This window comes from Salarias fasciatus, chromosome 2 (genome assembly GCF_902148845.1).
Source record: "Salarias fasciatus chromosome 2, fSalaFa1.1, whole genome shotgun sequence".
Taxonomy (NCBI): Eukaryota; Metazoa; Chordata; class Actinopteri; order Blenniiformes; family Blenniidae; genus Salarias; species Salarias fasciatus.
Genome location: NC_043746.1, coordinates 31,131,501 through 31,147,638, shown reverse-complemented (window position 1 = coordinate 31,147,638; position 16,138 = coordinate 31,131,501). Strand labels below are relative to the sequence as shown.

Sequence of the window (16,138 nt, the reverse complement as noted above, 5' to 3'; positions counted from 1 at the left end):
CGACACCGTTCAAGCTGAAGATCAGCGTCGTTCAAGACTCACTGCCGTTTGTTCTGCTGCAGTTTCTCTCAGTGGACTCAGAGATCATGAACCCGACACACCTGCTGGTTACAGACCTCACGAACTGGTTCATCATTAGTCTAACCCACCACAAGACAACAAGGTGACCGAGTCCACATGCAGAATATGAGGAGTGATTGAAAGAGCAGCCTGATCATGACCTCTGACCCCTGAGAAGACCAGAAGCAGGCCAGAGAGGCCCTCAGGGCCCAGAAAGCCAGCGGCCATCCCAGAGCTTAGATCCCAGCCCCTCGCCCAGGCAGACGTCCACGCACCGATCCAGAAGACGGCAGAGGAAGACCCTAGCCAAGACCCCCGGCAGCCACGGGACCCGGACCTCAGGGGACAAGACCAGCAGGCGCCGAATCTGCCGCCCACCGGTCGCCCAGGCAGAGGGCCATGACCAGACCCAGGAGAACCGACCCAGGCTTCCAGCCCCATACCCCAAGATCCATGGCATCAAAACCCCCCAGGACCCTCCCCTCCCCTCCATCACACAACCAATCCAACACCCTCACATCCCTGCACCATTCAGCTGTCATGTCCTGTGGGAGAACACCCCCCCCCCCAAGTCAATGCAAAGTTATTGATCCGTTTTGGGTTCAGGCTGAAATGAGGAATTCCTCTCAGTAGAAAACAGTGTTGCTCATTTCTGTGGCATGTGGCGCCCTCATGTGGAGGGAAACAGGAAACATGTCAGTGGTGTTTCTGAATGGACTGAAAACAGGTTTCATTGTTAAATAGCTTTATTGATAATGAGCTAGTAACAAAAAAACTGTTTGTTCATAGTTTTACGAGCTGAAGAAGCCAGGTGAGAACCTGCACTTCTAAAGCGTTCGGTCCAGTTCCATCCAGTCCCATCCTGTCCCTGGAGCTGCTGCTGCTGCTGGAGGCTCATAGCAGCAGGCTGTCCGTGCTGTCGGAGTGCTGGCCTCCACCTGTGAGGATCTCTGTATCGGTCTGTAAGATCAGGAAAACAACGTCTAACGCCTTCCTCCACACTTCCAGCTTCACACTCAGATTATCGTAGACCTCCCCGGCCGGCGGCTCCTCGGGTCTTATCCCTTCCTGTCGTTCACCCTCCAGAAGAAGCTGGGGGAAGTTTGGAGCCGAGTCGGTCTGCTGGTCACGGTTCTGGAGCTGCTGGTTCACTAAAGTCCGGGCGTGGACTGCAGAACATCTCCCTGTGTTAACCATGACAGTGGTAAAGTAGTCTATCAGGCCGTCTGCCATGAGCTGGAACACCGCCGCTCTGTACCAGTTCCCCGCCCCGCCCCGAGCCTCCGCCCCGAGCTTCAGCAGGCGGTGAATGCAGAGCATTTCTGTCCGGCCCGCCCCGGGCAGCAGGGCTCTGTCCTGCAGAGCGTAGTGTAACCTGTAAGCACAGGCCCAGAAGCGCTCCTCCAGGCTGGGCAGCTTGCCGTGCACGCTGCTGGTCAGCACCACCGTCACCAGGCCGCCGCCGCCGCCGCCGGGGCAGATGTTCACAGCTGCTGCAGGCTTCCTCTGGTGGCCGCTCAGGTCTCTCCAGATCCAGACCTTCACCCCGGAGCCCAGGCAGCGTCTGCTGAGCTGCGTGGCGTACGTCACCGCAACAGCTCCAGTTAAGCTAGCAAACGTCCTCAAGATGGCAGCCCTCACCTTTTCCACCACAAGAATCTGGTGTCTCCAACACAGATCAACCATTTTCTCACAGGCAGACCCACCGATCAGAATCAGGTCCACTCCCAGGTTCAGCAGCAGAGCGCCGACTCTCTCCACCCAGTCGTCCTCTCTGCCCGAACTGGACAGACGATTCGTCACACGCTGGATTCCAGTCGGTCCATTAAAGCCAAGGTGGCGGAAGTCATGTGACAAATCCCCGGTGACGACAGCAACCTGCAGGGTTTTCCCCTTCAGACGCTGAGCGATCAGAGCTCCCCCAGCGGGCAGAAGAACGACGCAGCCGCCAACCACACAGGCGTGCTCCTCCGGCACGCCAGGAAGGAGACACGTCAAGAATTTAGTCACGTCAAACCCCGGGCGGCTCACGTCTGCCCGTTTAGCCTCTGACTGCATCTGGACGGCTTGAAGGGCGAGTCTCATCGAGTCGCCGCAGCCGTGGCTCAAGCCCTGAGCAACGAGGCCGAGCTCCGGAAGCCTCGGCTCGACAGCTTGTGTTACTCTGGAGACGCTTCCAGAGTTAGTTTCACTGAAATGTCTGCTGAGCTTCACTTTCCTTCGTGCTCTCATGTCCAGGGCGGTCCCGTCAGCCTGTGGAGCCAGTCCTGAATCCTCAGCTGCTCCAGAGGAAACCTGACAAACAGCCTCTATGGAAACTGTGCTGCTCCTGCAGACGTCTGTGCACACGTCCATCCCCTCAGACATGGTGGAGACGATGTGTGTGACTGGAATCCCGTCCTGCAGGCAGCGCAGAGCGGCGCGACTCCACGCTCCCATCAGAAACAGCAGGCATCCCGAGCCGGAGTGGAAGACCTTCTGGTGGGCTTGGAGAGTCTCACAGACCAGCTGGGCCGCCGGGCAGCTGAGCTCCAGGGTTTCCAGGATCCGATAACAGGAACACACAAGAGCCGACTCCCCGGTCGAGTCATCCTGGACGAACTTGAAGCTCTTGCAGGGACCCAGCGAGGACCGGGAGAGCTCTGCCAGTGCTGACAGCTGCTGCAGGCCAACATGCTGTCTGTTGTTCAAAACTGTGCTTTCCAGCATCATTCAAGGTACCTGAACAGAGAAAGACAAGAAATAAGGCTGGGTTCAGTTTGAAGACCTAAAATTCGTTTTATATTTACATGTAACGAATGATAATGGATCCATTATTTGCACAAAATTCTGCCAACTGCACTGCATATTTTATCAATATGAATGAGGATGCAATGATCGCAATTAATTAATGGTACAGATTTATACTTGTGCAATCTATCCCTAATGGAAAAGGATTCTAGACACCCACAAAGAAATACATATATCCCCTAATAATGCACTGTGAGCCTGAGCTGTAGTGAGTGTGGGTGTCACAGTAATAAGCAGACTTCATACTTTCTGACTCACTTAACATCAACAATACAATCACATTAGAGAAAGGGTCAGACTGTATTCAGAGTAAATAGAAACAAAGCTCAGGAAACTGAAGCTATCTGATGGAAGAAGACAGCAATGAACTTCACAGAGTTTCACTGAACTGCTGTGCTAACAGCTAAGCTAGCAGTCTGAAAAGACACTTCTGAAGACGTCAGGCTGAAACAACATGAGAGCGGAACAAACTCACTCAGCGTGAACGTTCTGAGCCCGGAAACGCTTTGCTTTGATTTACCTTCATGAAGACGTTTAAAGATGTTTTGGGGAAAAGACGCTTCTTTATCCAGCTCTCCCTACTGCTCACACGATCCGCACTGCGCATGCGTGAAGACGCCTGGTCGCCTAGCGACAACAAACCGTTCAGATGATTGGCGGAGACCATTATGTCCCGCCCACCCAGTGCTGTGATTGGCTGCTGCTTGGTTTCTCTGTACATCTGTAATCCTGATTGGCTGCTTGTCTGTTGACAGGAACGAAGGGACCGTCTGCTTTGTTGACATCTAACTTTGGAAATGGTGAGAAAGTATTTAACTTAACTATTTTACAACCTGCACGCCGAGTTAAAGTTGAAGTATCTGTCGTTGTATCCGCTGACATTAGTCTGAAAACCCGCTTCTCTCGGAGAACCGCTGAGCAGCAGATAGTTCGATTAGCTTGATGCTAACAGCCGTGCTAACAAACAAAAGTCATGTGGAGTTAGTTAGTTTCTGCTTTTAACCGAATAAAGTGTTGATCTTTATTTCAGGCGTCAAGTTACAGGAAAGCAGCAGCTTCTACGAGCCAAAGGAAAAAGGCCAGCGTCAAAATAGAGCTGACCGAGGAGCAGAAGCAAGAAGTTAAAGAAGCTTTTGACCTGTTTGACACAGATGGAAGAGGAGCCATCGACGTGAAGGAGTTAAAGGTGGGACTGGTTTAGTCTGGTTAACCAGGATCATCAGTCTTTAACCCTGTTAACCCTGCTTTAAATTAACTAGTTAACCCTGAACCCTGCTTCAAGATAACCAGTTAACCCTGAACCCTGCTTCAAGATAACCAGTTAACCCTGAACCCTGCTTTAACCTGGTTGAAGATAACCCGCTGACCGCCCCGTCCTGCCACAGGTGGCCATGAGAGCTCTGGGGTTTGAACCAAAGAAAGAAGAAATCAAGAAGATGATTTCAGACCTGGACAAAGAAAACTCTGGAACGATTGACTTCGACGACTTCCTCAGTATCATGACTCAGAAAATGGTGAGTGAACGTCAGTAACTAGTCCAGTGGAGGAGCTGAACTAGGTTAACGTGTTGCTGTTTAATGAGAGAACAGTCTGTTTCAGTCCAACACTGAAATGTTAAAGTGATCAATTTCTCACAACTTAAACCATAAATATCAATCTTCTCCTATCTGATTGTTAAATTACAAATAAAGTTATATTAATTAGCTTTTAGTTGCTCAACTTCTTGACATATGCAGTAAAACTAACCTGTGATGTTTCTCATTCTGAATGAATTTATGGAATAATTGTTTCCTTCTTCTAAAAATCGCAGCCTATCCAGATCCTAGCCTGTTGACATCTGTGTTTTTGAGTAGTATTTTATGTGTGAGTCTGTGAAGACGATGGGCCCTTAAAGAGACTGTTAAAGACCGAAGTGTTCAGTCTGTTTTGGAGCAAGCAGATGATTGACGGCCGTGAAAATCGTCTCAACAGAGTGAAAAGGACTCCAAAGAAGAAATCCTGAAGGCTTTCCGGCTGTTCGATGACGACTGCACGGGAAAAATCTCCTTCAAGAACCTGAAGAGAGTCGCCAAGGAGCTGGGCGAGAACCTGACGGATGAAGAGCTGGAGGTATTCACTGCGGCACCACCTGTTTTCTCCGTTCCACAAACACACACGTCTCAGGCGTGGCGGTGCCGCAGCGTCGGCTTCACTTCCAGATGTTTTCTTCGGAAGCAGTTTGATGAAGAAAAGCAGTTAAACCACATTCTGAGTTTTGAGTCTGTCCTCACGCCGACAGTCTGATCGGGTCTCTTCCTCTCTGCTTCTGAAGGAGATGATCCAGGAGGCGGACCGAGACGGGGACGGAGAAGTCAACGAGCAGGAGTTCCTGAGGATCATGAAGAAGACCAACCTTTACTGACGGTCCTAAGGCATGGCCTCCCTGTATATACACGTTCTGTCGCTCGGGTTTTGCACTGATTTTTGAATAAATAGTTTTTCCTGGTAGTTGACTGTGTGGTGTTTTCTGTCTGCTGGGGGTGAAACCAGCTGGAGGATCGTCCAGCAGGCAGTGAGAGTCAGACGAGTCGCCGCTGACTGGAGTGAGTCAGACGAGTCGCCGCTGACTCACCTGTGTTTGAGCAGGATGACGAACAGTCAAAGTCACTCTCACTTCTGCAGGAGAGGCGCTCCAGAGTGCAGAAACTGGTGAAAATAAACAGGATATCGTCGTGACGTGTTTTTCCGAAGCATCAGACGGCTCTCCGGTATTTTCAGGATGCTCGCCGCCGCTTGTGAAAGTTGATAATCTGACGGTGAGACGAGATCAGGTGGAAAGTATGAAGCATCTTCTGTCCTCACTGAAGAAAACAAGCTGAGGAAACATGATCGATATCGACTGGAACAATCAGATCCTCCTCAGACGTCAAATCAACAGATGAGTCTGTCTCCACTGAAGCTCCGCTTGCTTTCAGCCTGGATGAGCTGATATTTCTTCAGGGTGAATGACTTCCATGCCGTGCTCAAGAGCAATGGGCAGAGTCGGCTGGTTTCAAACCCTCTGCCAGCCAAAACATTAGATACGGCAGAACTTAGGTTAAGAGATGTTCTCCAGACCGAACATCAGACCGCTGCTGCAGAGTCACACGTCCATCTGATCGTCCTCGGGTAGACTGTGCAGTTCAGCCTGCTCAGCAGAGACACCGCGAGCTGCCGGCGTGTCGGATCAGTGAAGAGTTCTAACCTCTCAGCCAACAGGAAGTGATTCTGGACCTCCTGGATTTTAAGAATATCACACATTGATAGGGTGAAGGAGGGATCATGATGAGTCCAAAGTGATCAGGAGCTTCAGGAGGTGCAGGGAACAAGCTTTTCTTTCTTACTTTTATTTCATGTATAATTTAGAGTAATGTGATTTTTGGCATTTGTTTCATTCACTTAAATGTCTTTTTATTTGTTCTCTTTCTTTCGTGTGTTTGAAATCAATAAATGAAAAGGCCACGCTGAACTGAGGGCAGTTTTCCTGGTTCTGTCTCCCGGTTAAAGTTAAGGTGACGATGTGTGGACAGACTGAATCAACCGAATTAACCATTTCCTGAAAGAAACGCCAACTTAAAACAACCAAAGGTAATCATCTGGTCGTGTCTGAAGTCGGGTAAAGGTCCCGGCTCCATGTGACTCATGTTAGTGTTGAGTTGAAACCTTTGGAGAAAATCCAAACACTGCATGTGAAGATCAACACTTCATTCTGATCACAGCGTGTTATTGGCTGGAGCTCTCCCAGCGATCGATGCGATCAGCCGCTCGGTGTGGAGGAGTGTTTTGGAAAGCTGCTGCTGCTGATCGAAACTCTCCAGTTGAGAGTGTGTCGTCGTCGGCCGGGCGGCGTGTGATTCCCCTGCCGCTGCGGTTCAACTCCCACTGCTCCGCCGCCGCTTTCTCTTTTCCAGCGACGCCAGCGCTGAAACGCCGGCCCCGCACGCACACACAAACAAGCACTTTATTAACCCTGTAAAGGTCACCGGCGTGTCAATGAGCCCCGCGGGCGAAGTGTTAACCATCAGCGTGCCGAGAGGGAGCGCAGACCGGCTGCCGCGGTACGTCTGGCTCATTCAGCGTCTGAGTTCGTCCCGCTTTCTCACGTCTCCTTTGTGTTTTTAAAACGCTTCAGCTTGAGGGTCGCTCGTGTTCCGGCTGCCCGTTTCTGAACCGATCGGCTGAGATGCTGGAACCTGGGGACTGATGGAAGGCAGCCGGGAGCGCCGTTCTACCAACTCTCCACTCCTGCTCTGGATCCGAGTCCTGCAAGATACTCAGACGTTCGGCAGGGCATTCTGGGTAAATAAATCGCCACCTGAACACACCTGTGAAGAGGAACAGGAGCAGACTGACGCTTCAGTTGCTCTGTGCTCATAGATCTGCAGCTGTTACTGATGGAATCTGAGGCTTTTCAGTAAAAAACTGAAGATGCTGAAGAAGAGGATCTGGAACCTGCGACACATTGATTCACAGTCTGGATGCTACATTCTCACGTCAGTGAGTGGGAGCCAACGGTTCTGTCAACAAAACACTGAAAAGAAGGAAGATGTTCGGCCGGGGGGAGAACCATGATGTGCTGGAGCTTCCAGACGGGATCACGAGAGGAAACTCCAGAAGAAGACCCCTGACCTGCTCCGCCAACACCTCCCCCTACTTTAGAGTGAAGTCCTGAAGACGGGCGCTTCATGAAGCACAGGCGGCGGCGGGGTGGCGCCCTCCTGTGATACCAGCGAACGGGACCGAAGGCGGTCATCCCCCACCCACTCCTCCACCCCCACCCCCACTTTCTCTTCCTGCACGCTTACGGTAATATCGAGCCTGTCAGCTTCGGTCTCTTCCTGAGAATCACCCCGTCCGCCGCGATCACTTCCTCCACAGCGCAGCGCTGTTGTGTTTCTGCCGCCCACTCGTCACTCAACCTGGAAATGCACAAATGTTGACAAAAGGAAGACCACAGCGGTGGAAATCATACTACTGCGGGTGGGAGGAGGAAGTCGAAAACACAACAACATGAAGTAAACAAAGAGAGTCTGAAGCGGTGGGACAGATTCAGAGCTTGGCTTTGTAAAAACCATCGAGCCGTGAGAGGCTGGCAGGACAGCAGAGCTCCGTCCAGACGGCTGGAGCAGAAACACGGAGTGTGACATGTGTCCACGCCGCTGGCCGGCGGCCGGGTCCTGATCGGACGCTGATCGGCCGCAGTGTGAATGTAAAGACTAACCACAGTCAGCATCCAGAGAGTCTGACAGCTGAGCAGGAGGAAACTCCTCCAGGTTGTGGAGGATTCATGAGGCAGACGGTGTTTCGTGCTCTCTGCAGCCTCTGTGCGCTGCGTTTCACAATCCGGCTGCCGGCGCGATCGTCCTCCTGACCCAGTTAGTCGTCACGACAGCTGCAGTGACAGTAAGCTCGCCTGCGGCGGGAAGGAGGCGTTGAGGGTCCAAACAGGACAGCCGATGCTGTGTTGAACGGCGTGCGGAGGGGGAACGCGGCATGAAGAGCGCAGAGAGTCCCGCCGTGTTTCCACCAAGGTGGACCGTTCAGGTTTTTACCACTCTACCCAGCCTGGTTCTGAATCACGTACCAAATGATATGGGACAAGGAGTTCACAGACCCCCAGAAGGCCATGGGCCATGTGAAGCGCTTCCCCCCCAGCATCGGAGGTGGAAAGCTGAGTATTTCCAGGTCAACAATAGATGATGATGAGTGACTTTAGTTTCACAAGCGGTTTTTCTTCCCATGAGCGTTCTTATTTTCATTCCATGTTAATATTGGTTCACTTGGAAAATAGTTCACTCGCTCATTATTTACTATCATACACGCTATTCGAGTGGTTATTATGAAAGTATAGATTACTCACATCTGTAACTCAGAGCTTCAGCTCACAGTCCACATGTTTACACAGCTGCGAAGAGCTGTTTGAGTTAAGACAGCCATGTCCTGCAGGAGCCTGAAGGATGGATAGACGTTTTATTTTTACCTGTCTTAGCGCACCTGAAGCACAGTCAGATTCAGTCGAGGCTGCGCACAGGCTGTTTTGTGTGTGTTCTGATGTCTTTGTTCCTAAACTCATCCCCTTTCCTGAGCCACATCGTTACGTCCCAAACTGAAGTAAAAAAAAAAAAAAACCTAGAACAGCCGTATTAAATCCAGATCCTCTGAATTATATGTGGATTCAGAAAGTATGGAATATCTAGCAGATGGAGCAGACCACGAACTCCCGAAGACTTTCAAAACCTGTCTTCAGTACACCATGGAATCCTCTGATACCTCTGGTAATACAGTAATCCTGTGACTTTAAAGCCTTGCTCTGCTTCTATGTACATTTACACCATCTCTGCATGTCCTTTGATACCTGGAGTGGATAAATGTATTTTATTTTCATTATTTTATTCAGTGCAGCTGTGCTATACTGAATTACAGTTTTTTTCTACATGATTCATTTTCAGTGTTATGATTGTAAATAAAGGAAAAAGTAATGTTGCGTTACTATTGTGAAAAAATAAATAAAATGTAATGAAAAAAACCTCACATGAAGAGCAGTGTGTGTGTGTGTGTGTGTGTGTGTGGGGGGGGGGGGGGGGGGGATGAGACACTAAAAGTTGTCCTTTCCAGATCCCATCCAGAGAAAAAAAATCCACTTCTTGGTAGAAGTTTTTCAAACAGCCTCAGTAAACTCCAAGTAAACTACTGTTTGACTTATGAATGGATTATGAGGCCATGAAATCAACTGGACAGTAACATTTACCACTGAAGTCCTAATGACCAGGTGATCTGTGGTTCTCACACAGTGAGCAGGTCAGTGAGGGAAAGTCTTGAGAGTTGTGATTGTACCTGGGAACACAGTGTTTCCCCTGCTGCTGCTGTGCTGCAGCGTGATGCACCGCAGACGGCGGCCCGAGCCCCCACCCACCTGTTCCTTTACGCTGACGCAGCGACACTCAGACGACCGGGGTTTTCTCTCCCTCGGCCCCACTCTCACTTCCTCTCCGCTGCCGGCAGATGAACAGAGAGATGAGAGAGTGATGAGCACGAGGGAAGGAGCCGAGGATCCTCTCCCTGTGAGGCAACAGTGCTAACCACTGCACCGCTGAGCAGCCCACAACACTGAGACAGGACCTCAGCGGGTCAGGCAGACGGAGCTGGCTCAGTGATAATTGAAAACGCACTTTTGAGAACCGCTTTAAAACACTGTTTCAGATAGAATTCATAGAAAAACACGGCGTTATGAGTCTTTCAACTCAACTTTATTGATAAAGCCCTTTGAAAACAGTCACCACTGCGACAGACTGCTGTACAGAAAAACACATCAAAGCCTGAAAGCAGAAGATATGAGCAATAAAATACAATAAAAAAGGAGCAGAGTCTCAAGATTAGTTGGTAACACTTTACTTGAAGCACCCTGTATAACACATTATAAGGATTTATAAACACTCATAAATGATCGCAATGTTTTATAACTCACTATACAGCACAGGGTTAGGGTTAGGGTTAGGTCCTGGCCCTAATTGATGTTATAAAGCATTGTGATCATTTATGAGTGTTTATAACTGTAGCTACACAATGCTACAATGGTATTATAATGCTTTATAAATGTACTTATAATGTGTTAAACAGGGGTGCTTCAAGTCAAGTGTTTATCGATCAGTTTTAAAACTGATTGTGTAGCAGCTGAGCAGTAGAAACTGTCCTTCTTCAGGAAGATGAACCGAGCTGGCTTCGCTCAGTCACACAATAGAGACCTGCAGACGAGACGTCTGAACAGACTGCCTGAGAACACAGTAATACACAAAAAATGCCATTCTTCAGCGATAGCTAGTTCTCCACACGTCATCAGGATGTCCAGCAACTTCAGTGTCCTCAAAACCCTGCAGCAGAGAGTGAGGACCTGCAGCAGGGGGTGAGGAACCACAGCAGGAAGTGAGGACCTTCAGCAGGGTATGAGGACCTGCAGCAGAGGGTGAGGAACCACAGCAGGAAGTGAGGACCTTCAGCAGGGTATGAGGACCTGCAGCAGGGGGTGAGGAACCTCAGCAGGGGGTGAGGACCTGCAGCAGGAAGTGAGGACCTTCAGCAGGGGGTGAGGACCTGCAGCAGGGGGTGAGGAACCACAGCAGGAAGTGAGGACCTTCAGCAGGGTATGAGGACCTGCAGCAGGGGGTGAGGAACCACAGCAGGAAGTGAGGACCTTCAGCAGGGTATGAGGACCTGCAGCAGGGGGTGAGGAACCTCAGCAGGGGGTGAGGACCTGCAGCAGGAAGTGAGGACCTTCAGCAGGGGGTGAGGACCTGCAGCAGGGGGTGAGGAACCACAGCAGGAAGTGAGGACCTTCAGCAGGGTATGAGGACCTGCAGCAGGGGGTGAGGAACCACAGCAGGAAGTGAGGACCTTCAGCAGGGTATGAGGACCTGCAGCAGAGGGTGAGGAACCTCAGCAGGGGGTGAGGACCTGCAGCAGGAAGTGAGGACCTTCAGCAGGGGGTGAGGACCTGCAGCAGGTGGGGAGGGTCTGTAACAATATCGATCATGTGACATAAAAGCAAACCAGCGTCAGCCTGTCATCCATCCTCACTATGACGTTCATCACCTGATTGACAGGTCAGACGGTCTGACGTCTTTCTAGACACTCGTCACCACGTTTGATCAAAGAACCTCATCAAAGTAAACGGGGAGTCGGACACAGAAGCCACAACCTGCCACAACCTGCCACTTCCCCACAGGACGGCAGCAGGACGCTGTCCTCACACGGCTGTAGAATCATGTCTGCCTTCACACTGTTGTTCACCGTCGGCCGTCCACACCCCATGTGAGCTGCTCAGTCCATCCACTGGGAGAAATGGAGGGTCCAAAATATTGTTCAAGGACACTATGACATGTGGACAAGGACGATGCGGAATTGAACCTGCGACTTTTTTCACACCAGTGGTTTTGAATGTGATTCAAACTGCAAATCGAGAAAAACACTGAGTATCTCTGGATCGATGAGGAATACTGAGAGGAAGTAAAAGGGAATCAAACCGCCGTCAGTGTGAACTGCCTCTGCTCGCCGCCACACGTGTTTGAACATGTGTGTATTTCTCTTAAGAAGGGCTTCCTGTTGTGTGTTTGTGAAGGTCTCCATGATGCAGTGATGCGACCGGGTTGTCAGCACCACAGATATGACCAGTGTCTACGACATGGTATCGCTGCGGCTCTTCTGATTCAAAGCGAAAATGGGAAGTGTCGTCTCCCTGTAGTTTCCTGTCGGGTGCTCTCTCACAGGTTTACATGCACGTCCTCGTATCTATAGGCCCCACGCACGCGCCGCTTGACGAAACTTTCGAATCACGTAGTGGTGACTGCCAGTGGAAAAGAAAATTCATTACTCACACAGCAGTTTGTGCAGCTTTCCAGCTCTGAAGACGTGGTTTTCCTGCGTCCTCAGGGATCCTTATAAGAAGGTAAGAGACACCAGACTCTCCACTTCCAGCAAATCTTCACTTTGGTGATCTGGTGCCTGCTCTGCATGAACATTATGAAGCTGCTCTTCCTCTGCCTGCTTGCAGCGCTGTGCGGCGCCTGGGGCACCACGACCACGACCAGCAACGACAGAATCCAGGACCTGAGGAAACTACGAGAGGTCCTGAAAGAGCTGCGGACCGTCAACAGGAGCCTGCAGGTGGGTTCACTTCCATCCACACGCTGTGTGAGAACGTACGTTCACGCTGATCCTGACTGAGCCTCCGTCTCCGCCTGCAGAACAGCGAGCAGATGCTGAGCATTCCACCGCAGGACCTGGAGGTGAGCGCCAGAACCGGGACTTTAAATTAATTAGTAAAGGTCACGACCGCATTTAGAGCCTGCGGTCGCTTACTCACTGTAATTACTCTCCCACTGACTGCAGAAACTAACGGCCGCGTGCTGGCAGCTGTAGGAGGGCGAGACGTGAAGCGTGAAGTCACAGTTCAGACAGATTCATTCAGAAGGCTTCCGCTCACATCCTCAGTCAGTCTAAATTAAATCCAGGCGTAGAAGTTCCTCCAAACAGAGAACTTTCAGCAGAAATGCATTTAAAGAGTGTTGGAGCCAGTTAAAGTGTGTTATCTTAATGAAACTGCTCTCACATTCTGATAAGTGTCATTATGAAACTTTCTATGATCATTTATTGACTTTCATATGATTTAAAATAAACAGCAGTTCAGATAAAATGTATGAATATCGTCCACTTGATGCGATGTGGAAACGTTGGGTCTAAAGTGGAAAGCCACTGCAGTGTTGTTCACATCATCTTCATGTGCATCACTGGTAAACTTTCTGACTGAGTCAAATCCAGAGCGCGGCGCAGCGCTCGCTCTTTCGCTCGCTCTCAGTTTCTCACAGCTTCCGACAAAATGTGTTGAGTAATGTGAGCAGACAAAACCATGACTTCCTCAGCGCGGCCTGAGAGCCTCGTCAGGGGAGCTCCGCTTTCACGTTTCACAGCTGAGATCCAGCCCTTCGAGGGGAAACTCAGAAGAAGAAGCAAAACCGGTAGAATAAAGAGGAGAGGTGTAAACTGGAAAAACCGCTCAGGGATGGGAAAACGATTTACACGAAAAAACACCCGAGTGAAGTAAAACTGATCTCAGTGGTGGAAAATTCATCCAGTCAGCTTTCACTCTGACAATTCATCAAACTGAAACACTGGATTCTTTAATTTACATCAATCTGTAAGAAAACTGAAGAGTTTCAGTGATAGATAGATCTCTCTCTCTCTCTCTCTCTCTCAGGACTGCTGCTGTGTGTCGGCCTTGCAGTGCTACAGAGACAGCATGAAGGTTCATCTCAATGTGACTGAGAGCAAACAGAAGAAACTGTACAACAGCCTGAAGCACAGCTACACGGTGAGTGGAATCCTCTCCATGTGTTTGATCATCTGTCCTCAGCTCAGTGTGAGATTTTCCTCTAAAACCATTTCTCTGCCCTTCTCAGATCAGATCACTGAACTTCTGTAACTCCGGGAATACGGCGGTAAGAACGCACTCCACACTCCCTGTCTGATCAGAAACAAGCTGTGATGTGAGTCTGACGTTTGTTGTCCAACACTTCCTTTCAGACCACCGTCCCGGCCTGCGATTCGTATCCTAAAGAAAAGGCCAGAGACTTCTTCAAACGGCTGGAGTCGCTAATACAAAGGGTGAAGCCATTCTCCACCTTTCTCATATCAAAGCATGTGTTTAGTCCACGGCTCCATGCAGCAGATGGAATTAAAGCCCTGTTCCTCCTCCTTTAGGCTGTATCCAACCTGACGAAGAACTGAGACGCCGAGATGAGCTGGACAGAGGACACTACACTGACAAGCAGCTGGTTTTAACCTTTCATATTTAACTTATTTAATATTTATTCAGACTATGCAGGAGACTCACTGAGGCTATGAAGAATGTATTCTGACTAAAGCTGCTTTGAAGCCACCCAGTGAACGGGGCAGGTCTGACACCTGACTGAGAGAGAGAATCCTCTTTATGGCGTCCCTCTTACACAACAGAAAACCACAATTCGCACCGAAGCAGTGGGATTATATGAAGCAGACTACTGGCCATGTGTTTTTTTGAGTTTCCTATTTGTAATGTAACTGTATTTGTAACTTAATGAAAAAGCTTTGACTTGAAGATGACCAATCAGATTTTGAAGAAGGGTAAAACTCTTCTGTATGAGATGCTGTAATCTGCAGACTGTATAATTCTACCTCATGAATGATTCTGTTATACAGAGAACAAACTGATGGATTCACTGCTTTCAATAATGACAAAAAACCACTGACATCAAATAAAACCTGTGGAAGACAAGGAGGTGTTCTGTTGCTTCTATTACACACAGCTCATGATGTGGGACAGGTGAGGCACAGCTCCACCTGGAGGCACCAGGAAGGACTGCAGGCAAACTATGTTCTAATTTATTTAAAATTATCAGCAACATGTTCATGCTGCAGGGTCAGAGGGCGTTTTTAATTCGTAACTGGTTTATTCTGAATTAAGTAATTCAGAATTATATTCCTGAGCTTGGTCTTCTCATGGGAAAAATGAAGGATTAACTCCTCTCTCACGCCGGGGTCTGAGAAGCGTTCTGATTGGACAGGGGGCGGCGTGACGTACTGACGTCTCCCGGAAGTAAGCAGCGTTTTTCTCTTCTTTCTTTAACTTTGACGCTACAGCTTTGAAAATGTCTGTGTTTTCAAGCGCCCTCCGATCCGCTCGTTTCATTATATCCAATTCTTCAAAAACTGCCGTTAAATAAATCTTCTCCATACTAGTAGGACCGCGCACCGCGGGCCACCATCTTGGAATATTGCGTCATCACGACGGAGCATGCGCAGAACGACCAGAATGAAATCGCAACTAATTACATATACGGTCATTTGGCTTCCAAAGGAGAGTAAGGCCGAATCCCATTTCACCCCTTAGCCCTTCCCCTTGGCCCTTCCCCTTGGCCCTCCGCCTATGAAACGGAGTGCTAAGGGGTAGGGGAGAAAGTCAACCCCTCCGAATTGGGACACCCCTCCGACAATCGCGTACGTCATCAGTAGTCGCCGCTGCCGATGACGTAGGCAGATGCGACAATTATCTGCCGAAGAAGAATGTTTTTCTTACATTTTAAAACTTTATTAATTGACAAAATACTGACATTTATGAACGTCTTTCGTTGCGGACGCCGCCATCTTGCCGATCTTGGAAGGCTTTCTGAGAAATCTGTCATCCAGTGGCGCCGGTGGCGAGGGGCGCTTGTTTTGTTCACCTGGACCGTGGGGTTAGTTCACTTCCGCATTGGCGGGGGCGCTCGTTTCCCACCCGCGCATTCCAGGCGGGCCGTGTTGAAGAAACCAGTTTATTGAAAATAATCGTCTATCTGTTGTGTTTGGAATGCGCCTGGAATGCGCGGGTGTGGAAACGATCACTCCAGTCAATGCGGAAGTGAATTAACCCCGCCCGCCAGGCATGATCTAGGCTGAAAGAACAAGCGCCCCTCGCCATCGGCCGATACCCCTCCGTTTGGAGTGTGCCTCTCGAGAATCTCCTTTTGGAGGGGTGACTGGCCCTCTTTCTTGGCCCTACCCCTCCGTCATAATGACAATTGGGACACTCCTACCCCTCCACGTGAACGCGCAAAACGAGGGGTAGGGCCAAGGGGAAGGGCTAAGGGGTGAAATGGGATTCAGCCTAAGTCCGTCGGTCGATACAAGTTCAACCTTAATTCCAAAAAGAAGTTTTCAGGCTATTACATGGTAATTTTAGAGCAGAATTAGACTTTATGAGGAT

At 49.7% G+C, this 16,138-nt stretch overlaps 2 protein-coding genes across 2 annotated transcripts; one reads left to right on the top strand and one right to left on the bottom strand.

Annotated features, from left to right (window-relative positions):
- Positions 1 to 905: 905 nt before the first annotated feature.
- On the bottom strand, positions 906 to 3,438 carry LOC115401392 (Bardet-Biedl syndrome 12 protein homolog). Its single transcript, XM_030109544.1, has 2 exons — positions 3,371 to 3,438; positions 906 to 2,781 (listed from the first exon to the last, which is right to left on the bottom strand). Exon 2 carries the CDS (start codon positions 2,770 to 2,772, stop codon positions 955 to 957), a length of 1,818 nt encoding a protein of 605 aa, XP_029965404.1. The 5' UTR covers positions 2,773 to 2,781; positions 3,371 to 3,438; the 3' UTR covers positions 906 to 954.
- Positions 3,439 to 3,578: 140 nt separating this feature from the next.
- LOC115401409 (caltractin-like) lies at positions 3,579 to 5,337 on the top strand. The gene is made up of 5 exons (XM_030109579.1): positions 3,579 to 3,650; positions 3,881 to 4,036; positions 4,236 to 4,364; positions 4,822 to 4,959; positions 5,162 to 5,337. The coding sequence occupies exons 1-5, from the start codon at positions 3,648 to 3,650 to the stop codon at positions 5,249 to 5,251; spliced, it is 516 nt and encodes a 171-aa protein (XP_029965439.1). The 5' UTR covers positions 3,579 to 3,647; the 3' UTR covers positions 5,252 to 5,337.
- Positions 5,338 to 16,138: the final 10,801 nt, after the last annotated feature.

What these genes read in the sequence shown, in the direction of transcription:
- LOC115401392 (XM_030109544.1), bottom strand. Translation starts at nt 2,772, where the DNA reads ATGATGCTGGAAAGCACAGTTTTGAACAACAGACAGCATGTTGGCCTG.
- LOC115401409 (XM_030109579.1), top strand. An exon ending in TCGACGTGAAGGAGTTAAAG is followed by an intron (nt 4,037 to 4,235) that starts GTGGGACTGGTT and finishes GTCCTGCCACAG; the next exon opens with GTGGCCATGAGAGCTCTGGG. An exon ending in GTATCATGACTCAGAAAATG is followed by an intron (nt 4,365 to 4,821) that starts GTGAGTGAACGT and finishes TCGTCTCAACAG; the next exon opens with AGTGAAAAGGACTCCAAAGA.